The sequence below is a fragment of the Excalfactoria chinensis genome, chromosome 25 (assembly GCF_039878825.1).
Source record: "Excalfactoria chinensis isolate bCotChi1 chromosome 25, bCotChi1.hap2, whole genome shotgun sequence".
NCBI lineage: Eukaryota > Metazoa > Chordata > Aves > Galliformes > Phasianidae > Excalfactoria > Excalfactoria chinensis.
The window spans coordinates 817,029-835,446 of NC_092849.1; the positions used below are offsets into that span (position 1 = coordinate 817,029).

Consider the following 18,418-nt stretch of genomic DNA (forward strand, 5'->3'; position numbering starts at 1 on the left):
CCTCTCATCCCATCCCATCCCATTCCCACCTCCATTCCCACCTCTATCCTCATCCCCATCCCATCCCATCCCATCCCATCCCATCCCATCCCATCCCATCCCATCCCATCCCATCCCATCCCATCCCATCCCATCCCATCCCATTCCCACCTCCATTCTTGCCTCTGTCCCCATCCCCATCTCATTCCATCCCATCTCATCCCATCCTATCCCATTCCCACCTCCATTCCCATCCCCATCCCCATCCCCATCCCATCCCATCCCATCCCATCCCATCCCATCCCATCCCATCCCATCCCATCCCCATCCCCTCTCATCCCATCCCCACCCCCATTCACAAGCCATGCCATCCCTGCAGGGCTATAGGATGGTGTGGGGCCCTCCATCCACTTCATGGTGTTTTGAAAGGAAAAGAAGGTGGGGAGAGGGAGGATGTGGGGAGGGAGGAGGGGGGGGGGAATACTTAACAAATTAAGTCTATCTAACGTTATTTGCAGATTACGGTGCAGAATTGTGTTAAAGTATGTCCGGGCTCGTTACATGTCAGTGCTAACAATACAGCAGTTGGCAATCAAGGCAGCTCTCTGGCGTTGGCCATTAATCATCCCCTGACAGTCCTGAGTTGGAAATGAAGGAAACTGCTCACATGTGCTCGATGCACCTATTTACACACGCTGCAATCACGTCAGGAAAAGTTTTCTTTGACTCGCTGCCTGCTTCTGGATGGTGGGCATGGGGGTCCATCGTTCCATATGACACCATCAGAGGGGGCACGGGGAGACTGGGCTCTGCATCCCAGCTCAAAGGAGCGTCCCCCCATTCCAAGTGCTGCAGTTCAGGGCTGGCCCAAGGGGGGGCTGTGCTGGGGGCAGAGCTCGCCCCACAGACGCCAGTACTGTGGCTGGGTGCCAGAGTGCCAGGTCACCCTTCCAGAGCATAAAGGAGCCATGTGTCCAGCCCCCCCAGTGCTGGTTTCTAAAGGGAAATGATGAATGGTGCTTGGAAACCACAGCTCAGTCAGGGAGAGAAAGGAGATTTAGCATGAACGTGCGTGAGAATGCCACATGGATCGCCCCTGCAACTGCAGCAGCAGAGAGTGTTGTGGGGAGGAGAGGGTGATCCCTGCTGCAGGACCCCAAAAAGGGGCAGAAAGGCCCCTGTTTGGGTTTGGGCATTGCTGGTGGGGCCCAAAGTGCTCATTCCACAAAGCCCCTGAGTTAGTAGGGAGAAGCAGGTGGGGGTTTGCACCAAAACCCAGCAGATGCCCTGCCTGCAAATGCAATGGCTTAAGAAAAAAACCAAAACAACAACAGCTTTTGACACAGGGGAACAGCTTCATCCTGCCCAGGGGGACCACTGGGAGACACTGGGGGGATACTGGGGTGGTACTGGAGTAGCACTGTGGACACTGTGGTGGCACTGAGGGACACTAGATAGGAATTGGGGACACTGGGGGACACTGAGTGGTGTGGATCCATGGCCCCATCCTGGGGATGGAAGCAGGATTGGCTCTGGATTGAGCAGAGCCACACACAGCCCTATCCTGGCCAGCAGAGGTGCTCAGGAAGGACTCCAGGACACTGATTTATTTGTGGGATTCCAGGAAGGACTGGGGAAGCCTCGGTGAGGTGCTGAAGCCCAGGTCAGGAGTCAGCAGCGTCTTGGTGATATATTTAGAGTGGGAGAAGGCGAGTGACAGGAGGAAAAAAAGTAATGCTCCATGGAGGAGGTGCAGATCCATTCCCTTGGCCGGGAGTCACTGGATGATCTGAGCCAGGGAACAGATAGTTGGATTTCCCTGGTTTCTCCCTTCAAATAAATCACAGCTCCAGAGCCTTTTAAACCCTGCAATATGATCTGTTCCAATAAGGAAGGGAATGAAAGGCTGCGTCTCTCTGGAAGCCTCCAGAGCCATAAATCTCCTATGTACAAACACATACCAGATTTCCAAGTGCATTTATTTTATTGTATTGTTTTAACAGAAAAATCAAACTGCAATAAACTCAGTCCCTCATTAGCTGTCTCTGTGTCCCAGCCAAATGCTGCTCACGAATCAAATCAGGACAAAGGAATGTGGCTGGAGGTCAGCAGTCCGGCTGGGTGCTGACCCCCTAAAAAGCAGTGGGGGGATAGAGGAAGGGGGAGATGAGGGGACAGCTCTTGCCTTGCACACCCCTCCTCTGGATGGGCTCTTTGTGGGGGTCCCAACTTTGGGCTGAGCGTGCCATGCTTTGCAAGGCTGAGCGTGCACGCAGGAACTTGCAAAGCTTGCATGAAGCACGGGGCGCACGTTTCTGGTAGGGGCAGCCCAGGGGACTGTTGGTCATTAATCATTTGCTGACAGTTCTGCAGGGTCCAGCTGCACGAGTGTGGTCCACCAGGGGTGCAGGGATCAGCGCTGGGTTCACCTGAGAGGGGATCCCCTACCCCATGGCATTGCTCTGAGCTCTGCCAGCACTTTGGGTCTGCATGAGCATGTGGGAATGGGGGGCACCCCACAGCCTTCGTGCTACAGCAGCAAGAGCCATTTTGGGGTAAAAACCCATAAAAGAAGCAGGGCTGCAGGGCAGAGGACAGGGACATGGGAACAGAGGCAGCGCTTTGCTCTGATCCTGGAAAAAAAAAGGCAAAAAGGAGAAGGAAAGAGGAGGCTGTCCCCAGATTTATGGCCCGGAGCCCCCCCAGCGCCCGAGCCTCAACCCACAGAGAAATTCTTTACTTATTGAATCACATTTGTCATCTCTAAATACATATGCAGGCCCGTGTTTCTGAATCCATAAACATCTTTAACTAACTCCGCTCGGCTAGGCCTCTTTCAGCAGTAATTTATATTTAACTTTTTCCATATGCTGGCCCTGTCGTGTTGGTGTCATTTCCGGGAGAGCCGATGGGGTGTGTGTGTATGTTGGGGGGGGGGGGAGGGATGGTGGGGTTGGGGCTGCTGGAGCAGCGCGGCTGCTGGCACGGCGCGAGCAACCCGCCCTGCAGAGCCAGCACTCATTAATCATTGGAACTCCTCAACTGCCAGCTCCTTTCAAGATCTTTCAAGAAGTGTTTTCACCCAAAATAGAGTTGAAAACGCGCCGGGTCCTACTTTCAGAGTCTCATCCATCTGGCCATTATGGGGAGTGTCAGGCGGCTCTGACAGACAAGGCTGCTCTGTTCGAGGGGCCCCGGCTCCCGCAACCTGTCGTACCGCGGGCTGACGGCTCCATTGGTACCTACAGAAGAGATAAAAGCACAGCAGGAAGGGGAGTGGGATGAGCACGGGATCCCCGGGTGGGATGTGGGATGCTGATGGCACCCATAGGACTGAGCTCCCTGAAATCTGTGCCTCTGCCCCTCTGACGAATCACTGCGCTGCACTGGATGCAATGGAAGGGCAACAGTGTGCAATGTGAGCTGTGAACCTGGGGGCTCCTGAACCCCTTCTTGCTGCACTGCAGCTCTGAGCATCCCTACAAACTGAGCACCCCCTGTAAACCGATCCCAGGCTCCGTCCCCCCCCTGGGCTCTCTCCACACCCCCCAGTGAGAGCACTTCTCACTGCATGCAAACCCCAAATCGTTCCAGCAGCGTGAGTCAGAGCCCAGAAATAACACACTGAGTCCCAGTGCTATGGGAGCTTCCCCTGTAGCATGAAGGGCTGCGAGCTTTCCTCCTTCAGAGGGTAAAGCAACGTGGTGCTGGGGCTCCAAGGGACCCTGAGCTCTTCTTGTAGCTCTTCCTGGGGAAGGTGCTGCTGAACCCAGACCACGTTTGCTCCTTGCTCTCCAGGCACACAGCAGGGCTGCTCCGTTTGAAGGTTTGGGAGCCACAACACAGCAGCTCAACGCCTCGGAGCGAGTGCTGTGCTTCATGTCAGAGACATTTTCCACACAACACGACTTGTTCCACCTTGGAAGCTGGGCCTGGCTGCTGTCCTGCTGTCCCTCCGCACCCACAGACGTCACTGGGGTTGTGTTGAGCTGGAACAGAAACCCGTGGAGGTAACAATTGCTCCGACAGAAACAATTCATCACTTCTGCAGGAGTGCTGCCCAGCAGAGCTTCCTGGTGCTGGGTTGGCAGCCAGCTCTGCAGGCATCAGCCCCATTCCAGCACAAGGATATGGGATGGCTGAGTGTCCCCACGTTTGGTGGCAGAGGGGGTCCTGTCCCCACTCTCTGCTCTGGGAAGGCAGGAATGGAGCACAGCAGCTCCGTCTCGCAGCGAGCAAACACAGCAGGAAAGAACAGCGCAGCAAATCTCACACACTCCCATCTCCTTTCTTCTCTTCCCAAAGGAGAGGAGCACAGAGAAGGCTGAAACTCATCCAGAGAGCATCCCAAAAGGTTTTCATCCCCCTTTCCTCCTTGCTGCGCTCCGGCATCTCCCTGCAGTGTGGGATCCACGAGGGCTCCATGGAGGTGCTGGGGCTGCAAACACAGAAAGCTGAGCCGGTTGGGTTCCCTGGCTGCTCACGGTCACATCTGCCCATCCACACCAAGGTTGCATTCCACCATCACATGGGGTGAAGTCATGGCACACGGCTTCCATAAACACCACATTGGAAAACATTATGGTCTGTGGAAATCTGTTTGTTATTGCGAATGGAGCTGAAGGAATACGCTCTGTAAACGAAGCTGTCAGCCCAGCGTCTCTCCCCAGCGTTCTCCAGCGAGCGTTTAGCTGAAACATTTGTGTATACAGAATTACGACTCTTCAGTTATTCATCATGATAATAAACAGAGAGATAACTATTAACCATGCATCACTGTAACGAAGAGCATCACCAGCACAGCCCGGCACGGATCTGAGTGGGAGGTGGATGCAGGGCAATGGCTGTAGGACCGCATGGCCTTACCAGGTGCCGGCAGGGAGGAGCAGCAGCTGCATGCTGTGCCCCCATCACTGCCCCGCTGCAACCAGGAGCCTCTATCCTGCTGCAGGGAAGGTGTCGGTGTGCCCATTGCATGCAGATATTGGCACACTGTGGCTTTGGCCACAGCAGCCATGGAAAGCCACTCAAAGCCTTCTCCTGCCTACAGCTCTCCAAGCTGTGGACACCCACCACAAGCTCTGGACACCTTTGGGGTTTCCAAGCTCCTCACTCCCTTCTCCTGCCCACACACCTCCCCGTGCTGCTATCAGCCCTGTTGGGGACAAACCACAGCCGCCTTCCTCAACCCTCCTCCCTGCTCTCCACTCCCAGCACCCCTGGAGCAGAGCCGCGGGCACCGAGCACAGAGCCTGTATTCTCCGGGGCGTCCACCGGGGGAAAGAAAAGCCGCTTTGTGCAGCTGGGAAGCTTCTCATCCACCCACCGCTGCTCCGCAGCCCAACCCGAGCCCTCAGCTGCAGCTCGCCAGGACTTTGTGCAGGGGTTCGTGTCCGAACCGACACAGCTCACGTTCTGCTGGGTGCAAGGATGGCTCGTACCGCTGGGATATTGACAAGGAGGTGCAGTAGAGCTGAGTGCAGCGCATGTCCCACCCCGGCACAAGGTACAGTGCTGCCTTTGTTTGGTTGGGGCAGAGCCCTCACCCTGCAAAGAGGAACCCGCATGCGTCCCGCACGGCGCGGAGTGTCCGACTGCTTCCACACATTGCGGCCTCAGCAACCGCTGCAATAAATCAATAGGAAAATAGAGGCTGCCAGTTAGACTAAACAAGTGCATTTGCAAGGATTGCTAACCCTCATTAATCACTCTGACAGTCCTAAAAACACATTTCCCCTTTAATGACTGTATTTGGATAATCAGTGCTTTTTCCTCCCCGGTCGGAGCCGGGCTAACTGACAGCTGGTGTTATTAGAGCCGGCCGCGGGGATCGGGGTCACCTGAGAGTCAACCGCTGGAGGTCTCCTGCAATTCAGGGCTGGCTAGAAAAGTTGTTGTTATGCAACGCCGAGCTCCGCTCGCTGCCAGCACAGCTTCCAACACACCCTTCCGTGGCCCAACACCCACCTGCATTGCCCCAACCCGGCTCTGAAAGGCTCTTTTTGGTCCCCGTTCCCTCCAGGTGAATTCCCGGAGAGGTTGGAAACCTCGTGCCTTTCTCTCCTCTAAATGATGCAACACATTCATGCTCGGCACGTGATGAAAATGGTAATTCAAAGCCCATACAACTCTAAATTAAGCCATACATTACCCGACCCACTCAGCCATATATTTTGCAGAAAGACAGGATTGAATCAAATCAAACCGAAACTGTGGAGTGCGGGTTGTTAGACAGAATGATTAATAAAGTGCATCCCAGCACTCTTGATTATCAAATGAATTCTGCAGTACCTGGGCAGGCGATAGGTGGGGAGTTATTTAATATATCAGCAACGCACTCATTTCCCTGCAGATAGAGCCCTGAGTGTCGATTGCTATCAGATGATACTTGGCAGTGTTTACACATGCCTGCCCCGGTGCTGCAGTCTTTAGGGAGGGGAAAAGCAGTTCCCCGAGGAGCTGTCAGCATTATGGGACGCAGTGAAGCAGCATCAGCTCTGATGGGGGAGTGCAGAGAAGGCATGGGCTCAGATTTGGAGCTGGGAAGGGGGGGGGTTTGGGGAGAAATGGGAAGCAGAGACCCTTCTGCTGAGTGGGGTCGACCAGATCTGGCATGGAGAACCTTGACAACCATCACACGTCCCATGCAAATCCCACACACTGTGGGCACAGCAGCCGTGGTGCACTGAGCACACACAGCGAGGACACCTCAAAGCACAGGGGAGCAAATACACCCACAGGGCTGCACCACCAGATGTGGGATTTCAGAGCTGCAGTGATCTATCTTATGATTTACACAACTGCCCACTGCCCTGCAATGCCCACAGGGGTGGCAATCAGCGAGGATGTGGGGATGGCTGGCAGAGGGGCCTGGAAGCCCAGGCAGAGCAAGGAGCAAACCCTGTCCTGTAGCACACAGGCCTTCAATGCTACCAACACCGACCAGACCTGGGCTACATCCACTGCAGACCCTAAAACTGGGGTCTGACAGCCATGGGGAAGCTAGACCCCCACCTGCTCTACATGCAGTGGGAGAGTCCCAGCCATCATCCAGCCCCTGGCTGCTCTCTGGAAGGAAAAATGAAAATCCCATTGGCCAAACAAGTCTCTGTTTTAAACGTATTATTTTCCAGCTCGAAAGACACAAAGGAATTTAAACGCGGGGCATAAGGCAATATAGAGCAGGCAATTAACTGGGATTAATTGCATGACTCATCCAAAAAAATGCAACAGGAGCAAAGCACTCAACCAGCAGGGGGAAAAAAAGGAAAGGAAAAGCCATGTGGGGCAATGGGAGCTGTGGGGCTCTGAGGGGAGCAGCTTTGGGCACAGGTGTTGGTTGGGGTGGGCTCAGCAGAGCAGCCCCCGGCCCCACAGAGGTGGGTGGGAATGACACGAAACCAGGGAGGGGCGCAGCTCGCCCTGCGTGGGGCGGGGGTCCCCAAGCCTTAATTCCTATGGGGGTGCCGCTGGGGGGGATATCTGGCCGCGGGGGGACCGGGGATCCTCGCAACAACTCTCGAACCTTCCCTTTCGCCTCCACGCACGGACAAACCCAGGACCCCCCTCTACCTCCATCCGCAACACATCCACGCGCGATCCCGCACCGCTCCCCGCCGGGATCGCACCGGACTCCCGCACATCCCGCATCCCCGCGCCACTAGATGGAGCCCGTATTCCGCATCGCATCCCGCACCGCCGGGCGAAGGGGACAAAGCCGCGGGGTCGCTGGGAATAGAGACCACACCAGAGGGTGAATATAACCAAGTATTCATTTATTAACAAAATAAGACTTACCAAGCCGCAGCTCTTAAGTCACCCGCAATGCTCGCAGCCCTCCCGGCCGGGCGGCCCCGCACCCGCCGCCGCTCCGTCCGTGGGGCCGCTCCGTCCGTGGGGCGGCCGCCGCCGCCGTCGGGGTGGGCGCCCGCAGCCCCGGGGGGAGAAGGAGGAGGGTGATGGGGAAGGGGGGGGGTTCGTCCCCGCGGAGGGGCCGGGCAGGAGCCGCGGGGCGGGGGCTGCTCCATCCGCAGCCCCAAAAACGCATCGCAAAAAACAAACAACCCCAAAACAACCCCCCACCAAAAAACAAAAAACCAACGGGAAAACCCAATTAAAAATTAAAATAATAATAATAATAATAATAATAAAAATGACATCTGTTAAGTTCACAAAGGAAGAGAAACTGAATCCCACGGACGATCAGCGAGGAAGGGGTGGAGGGGGGAAGGAGGAGGAAGAAACGTGGTTGAATCTGGGTCTCTTTTTGTTCCTCCCCGTCTGTGTTGGGAGCCATGCAAGAATTTCCCAAGGAAGGGGGAAAAAAAAAAAACGAAGGAGGGGAAGAAAAAAGAAAATCAATGAAAAGAAATAATGGGAAAAAAAAAAAACAAAAAAACTCAACAAAAATCAACCAAAGCCCCAAAAACCTGTAAAGAAAAAGGTGTTTTTTTGTGTTTTTTTTCTTTTTCTTATTTTTTTCTTATTATTTTCTTTTTTTTTTGGACACAGACTTATTATTTTTTTTGCATACCATCGATTCATTGGTGTATTAATGCACTTATATTCCCAGCTTTAAGCTAACATACAGTAAATAAATACACAGTTCCAAGGAGGGAGCAGTGGGATGTTGGGGGAGGGGGGGGGCTCGGCGAGGGGCTGCCGTGGTTACTGATATCCCAGTGCAGAAGCTGAAGTCAGTCTTTGGCCATAGAGAGCGTAGGGGGAGTAGTAAGGTCCGGCAGCCGGCAAGGACGGCACGGGGAGAGCTCCGGCTGCAGGCAAATGGCTCTTGCCGTACGGGTGGTACCTGTTGAGTCCCAAAGTATGTGGGCTCCTCAAGGACAGGGAGGCCGGTAACGTGCTGGGGCTGCCGGGGGCGGCGGGTGGGAGGTGGAGGTGGCAGGAAGCGGCCGAGCCCAACCCCGACGTGGGATAACCGGCCAAGAGTTTCTCTGCTCCCGGCAGCGCCGTGTGGGTCCGTAGGTGGGTGAGCAGCTCCTCCGAGGTGGCAAACCTCTTATCGCAGGGTCCGCTGGCAGACACCCAGTTGCATATGTGGGGCAGGGGGTCGTTCTGCAGCATGAAGCCGTAGGTGTAGAGGGGGTGGCCGGGCAGGCTGGGGGTGCCGCCGGAAGAGAGCGTGGTGTGCACCGAGTGCAGGGGGTGAGCTGGGTACACCAGGGGGTATCCGCTCTTCAGGCTGCCGGCGTCGTGCACGCAGCTGGAGCAGTTGCCGGAGCCCAGGTGCGAGGCGCTGTGGTAGCTCAGGCAATACGGGTCCCGGCATAATCCCTGCATGAAGGAGGGCGGCGAGGCCCCGGTCAACGGGCTGGAGCTGGGCGGCTTCCCCGGCAACCCCAGCGCCCCGGGCAGCTGGCTGCCCACCAGCCCCGCTTTGCTGGGGTCCAACCCGGGCACGAACTGCGAAGGGTACCCGGCGTAGGCGCCCACGATGGAGCCGTGGTAACCGATGCTGGAAGGCGGCAGAGGGAAGACGGAGTGGCCCGGCTTGTAGGGAGACACGGGGGCCACATGGCCGGCGGCGGGCGGCAGCGCGGGGGGCTCCGATTTGCGGCCCGAAGCGGGGGATTCGCCGTGCGCCCCGGGCTCCGCCGCCGCCCCGCGCCCCAAAGCCCCGCTCGCCCCGTCGGGGCCGGGCTTGCCCGCCTCGGGCTCCTTCTTGTCGTCGGCTCCCTTGGGCTCGGCGTGCTGCGGGGACGCGCCGCGGGAGCCGCCCGGGGATGCGGCGCTGTGCGGGGGGAACGGCGGGCAGGCGGCGCTGGGTACACGGAAACCGGCCTTGTCCGGGCCCTCCTTGCGCGGCTCCCCGCCCTTGGAGTAGGGCTTGAAGCTGGACTTGTCCTCGGGCGGAGCGTCCCCGCTGCCGCCCGGAGGTTTGAGCGCGGCGGGGCGGGCGGAGGGCTCCTTGTCGGCGGCGGGCAGCCCGGCGGAGGCGACGGCGTTCAGCTTGGAGGAGGGCGGAGGGTCGGGTTTGCCGATCTGCGAGCAGGTCTGGGCCAGCAGCGCCAGAGGGCTCTTCTTGGCGTCCAGCTGCGGGCGGAGCGGAACGCGGCGCCGGTCAGGGGGGGACCCGACGGCACCCCCCGGCCCGGGCCCCCCCCCCCCCATCCCAACCCCATCCCAACCCAATCCCACGTCCCACCCCGGGGCCAACGGGCGGCGAGCCAGAGCGTGGGGACGGGAAAAGGAACGGGGAGGGAAAGGGGAGCGGGGGTTGCACTGACCTCGATGGGGCTGACGGGCGTGGAGGAGAGCGGCTGGAGGTACTCGGGGTGCAGGAGGTGGCCGCTGTGGGCGCTGAGCATCTTCAGGACGCGGATGGGCAGCCGGCTGGCCTGGCGCAGCGGGTCGGCGGGGGGCGGCCGGGGCGACGGGGCGCCCGCGGCTCCGCGGCTCGGCGGGGTCCTCGGCCGGGGCCCGCCGGGGGCACCGCTCATTTGGGGCGGGCGGCGGCGGCGGGCGGCGCGCCGGGCTCCGCGGGGCCGGGCCGGGCCGGGCGGGCGGCGGAGCGGAGGCGGCTGCGGCCCCGGCGAGACAAAACCCTTCCCCTTCCCGACCGACACGTCAAATAGCCCCGATGGCGGCCGCGCTCCGAGGGGGCCGGCGCCGCGCACCAATCCGCGCCCGGCCGGGCCCCCGGGGCGGGGAGAGCGCCGGTGGGGGGGGCGAAGCGCCGCTGCCGCGCCGCCGCGTGGGGGAGAGCGGCCGCCGGCTCAGCGCAACGCAGCGCAGCGCAGCACGGATCGGCATCGCACGAATTACTATGGCACAGCGTGGCCTTCGCGTGGCTTGGCAAGGCACGGCACAGCTCGGATGGCAGGGCATGGTTGGCGCGGCTCGGCGTGGCTCGGCTTGGCTCGCAGGGCTTAGCACGGCGCTGCTGGCACAGCTCAGAATGGCATGGCGAGGCTCAGCCAGCGCACTATGGCATGGCATGGTACAGCTTGGCTGCCACAGCACAGCTCGGCTATGCACAGCCCAGCACAGCTTGCCATGGCACCCCGTCCCTGCAGGATGACCCTTCTGGCACACTGACTGGGTGCACACCCAGCACACGGTGAAGCTGCTGCCAGGTCAGCAAGTGTTGCCCAAATCTGACTTGCCAACACAGTTTGCATGTGTACATATTTATTTTGCACGTAATGTAATCACCAGCATTAAAATTCCTTTTATCAACAGCAATACTTGGCTTTGGCAAAGCGTTTTCTGCTGTTGCAGGAATGGGCACGTGGGCACTGAACGTTGCATGCCATCACCTGCTCTTGGGGAGCACCTGTGGTGGGGAACCAACCCCACAGAATGTGCCACTTCCTTACACTGCAACCCGCAACACTCCTTGCTTTCAGTGGATTTCCATTCTGCTTGGTTTATACTCCCAGTATCAGTGCAGCCTCCCATGGACTACATCTGGGAAGAGGCTCTGCTGGGTCCACCAGCACCAGCATGGCCATGGCACGGCCCAACACCGCTTCTCCTCTGTTATCAGTCACACTGCCTGCTGGGCTGTCATTGTCCCCTCTTTGGGGGCTTTTCTTCTTCTCCCCTCGAAGCTGACCTCAAGACTTGATTCAATCCAGTCAGTGCTGATGCAGGAGGAGAGGTCTCTGTTCAAAGGAGCCATTCATGTCTGAAAGAAAGAGGAAAAAAAAGTCTGTCCTCAAACTAATTCAAGTTGTGTGCCAACAACAACAGCACAGCATTAACAAAAGAAAGTATTGCTCCTATAACAGTAAGAGCACAAAACATAGACCATGGTCAACACATTGTATAGCCCTTGGTGCTTTTATACTCTTATTTTTGTTGGGTTTTGTCCCTATATCAGTGAGAACACAAAACATTGTCTATGGTCAATGCTTTGCGTAGCCTTCAGTGCTCTTATTCCCTATGTTTGGTCCTTTGGTACTGCTGTACCAGTAAGAGCACAAAGCATAGACCGTGGTCAATGTGTTGCATAGCCCTTGGTGCTCTTATTCTCTATTCTTTGGTCTTTGGGTTTTGTGTTGTACCATTAAGAGTATAAAATCTAGTCCATGGTCGATGCGTTGCATAGCCCTTGGTGCTTTCATTCTTTATTTTTGGTCTTTTGGGTTTTCTCCCATGCAACAGGAGCACAAAATATAGTCCACGACCAATGTGTTGTGTAGCCCTTGTTGCTCTTCTCTATTTGTTGTCTATTGGTTTTCTTCTGTACCAGTTAGAGCAGCAAGCATAGACCATGGCCAACACATTACATAGCCCTTGGTGCTCTTCTTCTTCATTTTTGGTCTTTGGGCTTTCTCCTGTACCATTAAAAGCACAAAATGTAGACCATGGTCAATGTGTCGCATCAGTGCTCTTATTCCCTATGTTTGGTCCTTTGGTACTCCTGTACCAGTAAGAGCACAAAGCATAGACTGTGGTCAATGTGTTGCATAGCCCTTGGTGCTTTCATTCTCTATTTTGATCTTTGGGGTTTTCAGCTCTATCAATAAGAGCACAAAGCATAGACTGTGACCAACGTGTTGTGTAGCCCTTGGTGCTTTCATTCTCTATTTTGATCTTTTGGGTTTTCAGCTCTATCAATAAGAGCACAAAACATAGACTGTGACCAACGTGTTGTGTAGCCCTTGGTGCTTTCATTCTCTATTTTGATCTTTTGGGTTTTCAGCTCTACCAATAGGAGCACCAAGTACAGACAACGGCCAGTGCAATTGCATAGCCTTTGGTGCTCTTATCCTCTAGTTTTGGTCTTTCACTTTTCTCCTGTACCAGTAAGAGCACAGAATATACTCCACAACCAGCACAATTGCGTGGCCTTTGGTGCTTTTATTCCCTATTTTCAGTCTTCTGGGTTTGCCAGGTCCCATTGTGTCCCCAGGGAAGTGGTGCCAACAGCCACGCTCTACCCATGGCCCCATGGCTGCTACCCGGCTCCGTGCTGTGCCGATCGCTGCAGAACAAATGCATAAAAATGATCTTATTTATTACAGGAGACATGTTTTAAAACAACTGACAAAACTGCAAGATGTAAAACGACAAGCGAGCGCTTTTTCTTTTTTAAACCCCATATAGACTTCTGGCAATGATAAAAATAGTGTTTTCCTTTTTAAAGTTGGAATTAATCTTTCTTTCGAAAGCAATCACGGAGCGGGAGAGGCAGGAAGACGCTCAGATATTAACTGGTGCTTGCTGGGTGATGGTTACTGATGGGAGGGCTGGTGGCCGCTTTCCTCTGCAGAGCGATTCACATTAAAGCACGGCGCGAACATTAAAGGGAAAAGGTGAGATTTCTTTTCCCCCCTCCCCTGCTCCCTTGATGTGTGACTAACAGCTGTTTTTCCCTGTGACAAATCAGTGGGGTCTTCCTGTTGTTGATGTAATGAAGCTGTTTCCTGGTGTGAAATTCTGCAGGATGAATGGCGCGAAGGGGAGGAGAGCGTCACCCACTTATCAAAGCTCTGCTGTGCTCGGGGATGGGCAGCAGATCAAAACGCACAGCGTGGCTGACACTGGGGCACCGTGACATCACTTCAGGCTTCTTTCCCTGCTTGTCTTCCCAGTGCAGAGCCATGCAGTGCTGCTGTGTCAGCCTGGCTTGACCTGGCCTCTCTTTGCACTGCACTTTGCCACCTCGTGCCTCAGTTTCCCCATCTATGAAATGAGGACCAAGCAGAGCTCCCCCCCCCCAGCATTCAGCATCACAGCCCTTTGGGGATGATGGACCCCTCCCCCTATTACCATGGGGCCTTCTCTGTGGGCGCGTCCAGCCCTCAGCATCACCCACACCTCTGTTTTTAGTTCTTTGCCAGTGTCAGTTAATTAAACTATGTAAATTAAAACAACTTAATTTATATAATATCAGTGCCGGAGCCTCAAACCATTTGGTGTAGCTCATCTGGCACGTACGTTACATAAAATGTTTGGAGCGGCTCTAATAAAAATGAAAAAGGCTGTAAATCAAGTTTAATTTATTCATTTTCTGTACGGTATTAAAGCATGCCAAAATCAGATTATTTATGAGCCCTTCATAACAATAGGCATTTTTATTGGTTGCAAATGACAAAAGGGTTTCTCAGAGGGATTTTTTTCTTCCTTTACATTCTTTTTTTTTTTCAATGCCTTTTCAGAAACATTTATTTTTTTGGACGTTGTGATCTCAAAGAAAAATATTTAATCATTGATACAGTAAAAATAATTTATATTTAGATGCTGAAAAACGCGCCGGGCTTTCAAACAGAAATACTCACAGCTAATCCAGCCCAAAGGCTCCTCACACTGAGGGCCACAGTGAAGAGCTGTGATTGAGACCCACTTTCCTACATTCCCCCTTTTCTGAATGGGGGTCTTCCCTGAGTCCTAAACAACATGTTGGAGGGATGCAGGGCTGGGTTGTTGTGCTGTTAAAGATGAGCAGGGTTTTGTTCCAGAGCTCTGCGCTCCTTTCCTCACCCATCAAATTCTTAATGCTGTGACTGCATCTCATGAGCTCCCCTACCTGCTCAGGTGGAGCAGCTGTGCTGTGACTGCATCCCATGAGCTTCTCTACCTGCTCAGGTGGTGCAGTTGTGCTGGTGAATGATGGAAGCACAACTTGGCTTCTGCCTCTCCATCACTTCATCTGCCTTTTATCCACTATGTGGTACAGGAGGAGCAAGAGCTTGGGATGGGTGAGGCCTCCCTGCAAAGTCCTAGGGGCAATGCTGGTGCCCTTCATGTACCCCATCCTATTGCCATCCCCATCCCATCATCATCGCCATCTCATCACCATCTCCACTTCCATCCCCAATTCCATCCTCATTCCCATCCCCACTCTCCCCATTCCCACTTCCATTCCCATTCCATACCCCCTACAAGGGAAGGGCTTTCTCTATGCCTGGCCTGGCTGATCCTGAGGAAAAAAAAGGAAGAGAAAAAGAGGGAACCCCCTCCCTGGGAGAATTAGCATCCAGGCTCTGTCAGTCACAGGGAGCTTTTGGTAAAAGGGGCCCCTTGTCAACCTCTGCCTTTGATGTGACTGGGACGGAGGTGCTCAATTAAAAGCCTATCAGTCTGTAAGTAAATCAACGCCTATCAGGCTTGTCACATCAAACAAACGATTATTGCACGAACCCACCCACCCCATTAATCTGGCTGTTCCTTCTTGACAGCTCAGGGTCAGGGCACTGTAAATCCTGCACTGGATTGCAGCCACCTGGAGCAGGATTAAAGCAGCCCTGCAGCACGTGCTGCTGTGCCCAATTACTGCCCGGCACAGGGGGTTGTGGGGTGCAGGGTGGGGATCCCAGCAGTGCTGTGATGTGCAGGGTGGAGTGGTGCTGCATTGGCACCAGAGATGCTTTGAGTGCTGGACCAGCAGTGCCAGCGCCCATCTGGCTGCTGGGAGCAGCACCAGTGTGACTCCTGGTGGCTCTTGGAAGGTGTAGTGAGTGAGGATGGTGCACCACAGCCATGAGCTCGTGCACGCAGAGGGTCACAGCGGCATCACAGTGGCTGCTATGAAGGACGTCAAGCCCATCCCATCCAAAACAGAACAGGTATCTTCAGCAGACATGCTCATGGAGCGTGCATGGAGCAGTGTGCAGGTTGCATGGAGCAAGGGTCCACCTCTTGGTAACTCACCCATTGGAAGAACCCAAGGGGCTTTGCCCTTGGTCCGGGTTAGCAGGAGTGATGCTAACCCAGCCATGTGTTCCCATGGTGGGCTCAAGTCCTGGTGTTATCCCAGCTGGGACAGCACTGGGGAGCATCCAGGGCTCTGGAGCAAACAGCTGAGCTGGGCACTGTGCAGGGCTGCAGAGAACAAGTGACCCATTCAGGGCAGGCAGCAGCACAACTCCATGCACTGCCCCAGGGCAGCTGGAGCTTGTGACTCCCCACATGGAGGCAAGGGCTGTTTTGGGAGAGGAAAAACCTCGCATCACATGAGAGCATGGAGTAGGGCAGGCACATGGGAGAGCTCAGCCGGGCTTTGCTGTGTGCTGGAGTTGCCCATGGCTGTGGAGCCAGTCCCAAAGGCATGAGCACGAGGTGACGCTGAACAAGAGGCAGACTGCTTTGATATGGGATGTGGCATCTCCTGCTGATAAGTGGTATCACAACCGGTGGGTCCCCATCACTGCCACCTGTCAGACCCCAGCACCTCTCCTGTCTGGTGACAGCCATGTACCCCATGCTGATGATGGCACCCAGCTCTGTCTCAGGGGTGCCCAGGGGAGCCCAGCCTGGGGGGTTGCTTCCCATCCGTGATCAATGCTGAGTTTAAGTAAGGTTTATTGGTATCCGTAATTTAACATGACATATTTCTAGCACGAATTACTCTGAGATCATCTTCTGCATAAAATATGACAGGAATCTTTTAAGTGCAAGCATAGCCCTCAGTTAATTTAATAACTGAGATGGAAAATGGAATAGCATTAAATTTAATATTATACATAATGCTCCTACACTTCCTTCACCTGCTGCTGGCATCATTTGTTTTCCCTTCTCCCTCATTTACAGCCCAGCTCTGACCCCAATAGACAGCAGTGGGTCTCCATTTGAAGGCAAGGAGGTGCTCCTCCACTCCCCCCACCCCAGTGTGAACTGGGAGCCGTGGGGCTGAGAGGCCACAGCACGAATCCCTGCCCTCCCTGCAGCACCAACCAGTGCTGTGCATGGCACAGGACTCTGTGCTGCTGGTGGTCTGCTCAGCTGTGACCGCGCTCTGCTCCTTCCCGTGGGTCTCCCCAGAACGACCTGTTTCATTTGCTGCATGCTGAACAACAGCACGGATGGCCTTCGTGGCTGTGAAACAAAACAGCTCTTTATGAAGAAAAGTGCTCCCCAAGCAGCCTGCAGCCGGCACCTGGCCCTGTGCAAGCCAGCACATCCAGGGCTCCTCTTCCAAACTCTTCCCATTTGTCCACCAGCTCTGTGCAGGCAGCCACCAGCAGCAAGATCCAGCAGCAATAACTTTCTGCTCAGTGCAGTGATAAAACCGGGCCCTGCTGCAGTACAGTGCTGCTTCAAAGGTGAAGGAGCAGTGGCATGAGAAGGACGTGGAATACAATGGTGCGTAACGATGCGCCTGGTGCGTGCAGCCAGCTGCCAGGCCAGCGGCAAACAAGGGGTTAACTCAAATTGCACCAGCTAATTCACCCCTCAGCTCAAAGCTCTGAGCAGAGAGGAGGACAGGAGATAATTGCTGGTTGAGCAGAGCCTACTTGACCCGGCCAGCCCGTCCCTGTTCGTGTCTCGCTCTCGCCCTCTGTGCTCAGCTTCTCTGCTGATCTCTGGGCCGCTGCTCTCCATCAACGTCTGCACAAAACACTCCTGCTGTAATTAGCCAAATGGCTGCACCTCACCCCCAGCACGCTGCTGGCAGCGACCGAGCTGAGCTGCTTCTGCAGGAAACTGCCCAGCAGCTGCACGAGGCAGAGTCCCACTTCCCCATCCCGTGCATGTTGGCACCAGCGGTGTGCAGTGGGCACTCAGGGTGTGCACTGGTACTGAGGATGTGCACTGGTGTCCCCACTGGATATGGGGCTGTCTTTGCCAGGACACTCCACACCAGGTTTTCTGTCCACCGCAGGATTTGGGAGCTTGGCGAGCTCTCTGTGAGTGCCCATGCACTGCAGCAGTGATCGATACAGCTCTCAGCTTCACCCCTTAGCACCAGCACAGAGCAGTGTGGGAGCTGCTACGGCCAGGGGCTGCCGGCAGGATCCATCCCTGCAGCCCCATCTGCTCCGGTTCAAAGGGCTGAGATGGAGCTCTATGCTGCGGTGTTGGAGGGATTAGGGCAGGAGGGGCCGGTGCTGCTGGGAGCAGAGTGGGCTCTTTATCAGAGAGAAGCAGAGCCTGACAGCGCTGTAACTCCCTCTTCTTAAGGAGATGAGCTTGCAGTAAAGCAAGGAGCACGTGAGAGGTGAGCAGACAAAATGGCAGAGCCCTGCAAGCCCAGCACCAGCCGGAGCACAGCTGAACAGAGGGAGTACTCAGCAAAGCCCTGCCTGCTGGAGCGGCACTGCTGCTGCACCGCTGCCAGAACAGTGCTTTACTGTAACTTGGAAAGTTTCGTGCACGGGTTTCAACACCTCACTCTCACACCACATAATGCAAAAGCTAATTCTACTTTCAGGCTGATGTCAACATTCCCCTTTATTGCCACGGCGAAATGTGAAGACTACATTAATTTGCATTTGCTGTGTGCAAGTAACGCGTTCCAGATCATCGTGGTAACTCCTCAAAGGTATAGACGAGAATTTCCTGGATCGTGTGCTGGATGGAAAAAACTGCTGGGATCCAGGAGAAGGAAACAGCATTGTGTGTTTTCATAACTCCACCTGGAAGTGGTGCAGAGGAGCGGGGGGAGCAAAGCGGGGCTCTGCACACTGTTGGTGCACAGAGGATGCGGGGTCTGAGTAACAAAGCACCGAAAAGCATGGGCAGGGGCACA

At 55.3% G+C, this 18,418-nt stretch overlaps 1 protein-coding gene and 1 long non-coding RNA gene across 3 annotated transcripts; one reads left to right on the forward strand and one right to left on the reverse strand.

The window, feature by feature from the left end:
* Positions 1-2,031: 2,031 nt before the first annotated feature.
* On the reverse strand, positions 2,032-10,439 carry ZNF703 (zinc finger protein 703). 2 transcript variants are annotated; one of them, XM_072357260.1, is made up of 3 exons: positions 10,227-10,439; positions 7,777-10,032; positions 2,032-3,221 (listed from the first exon to the last, which is right to left on the reverse strand). In XM_072357260.1, the coding sequence occupies exons 1-2, from the start codon at positions 10,437-10,439 to the stop codon at positions 8,647-8,649; spliced, it is 1,599 nt and encodes a 532-aa protein (XP_072213361.1). In that variant the 3' UTR covers positions 2,032-3,221; positions 7,777-8,646. The 2 variants fall into 2 exon arrangements, with proteins under 2 accessions (XP_072213361.1, XP_072213360.1); XM_072357259.1 differs by having other exon boundaries at positions 2,032-4,670.
* Positions 9,867-13,934, forward strand: LOC140262737 (uncharacterized). Its single transcript, XR_011905860.1, has 3 exons — positions 9,867-9,991; positions 13,119-13,262; positions 13,393-13,934. It is a non-coding gene; the product is annotated as an uncharacterized lncRNA (long non-coding RNA).
* The last annotated feature ends 4,484 nt before the right edge of the window (positions 13,935-18,418 follow it).

Excerpts from the sequence above, each read along its gene's own strand:
- ZNF703 (XM_072357260.1), bottom strand. The coding sequence starts at position 10,439 with ATGAGCGGTGCCCCCGGCGGGCCCCGGCCGAGGACCCCGCCGAGCCGC. Across the intron at positions 10,033-10,226 it reads CGCCCGTCAGCCCCATCGAG|CTGGACGCCAAGAAGAGCCC; the intron begins GTCAGTGCAACC and ends CTCCGCCCGCAG.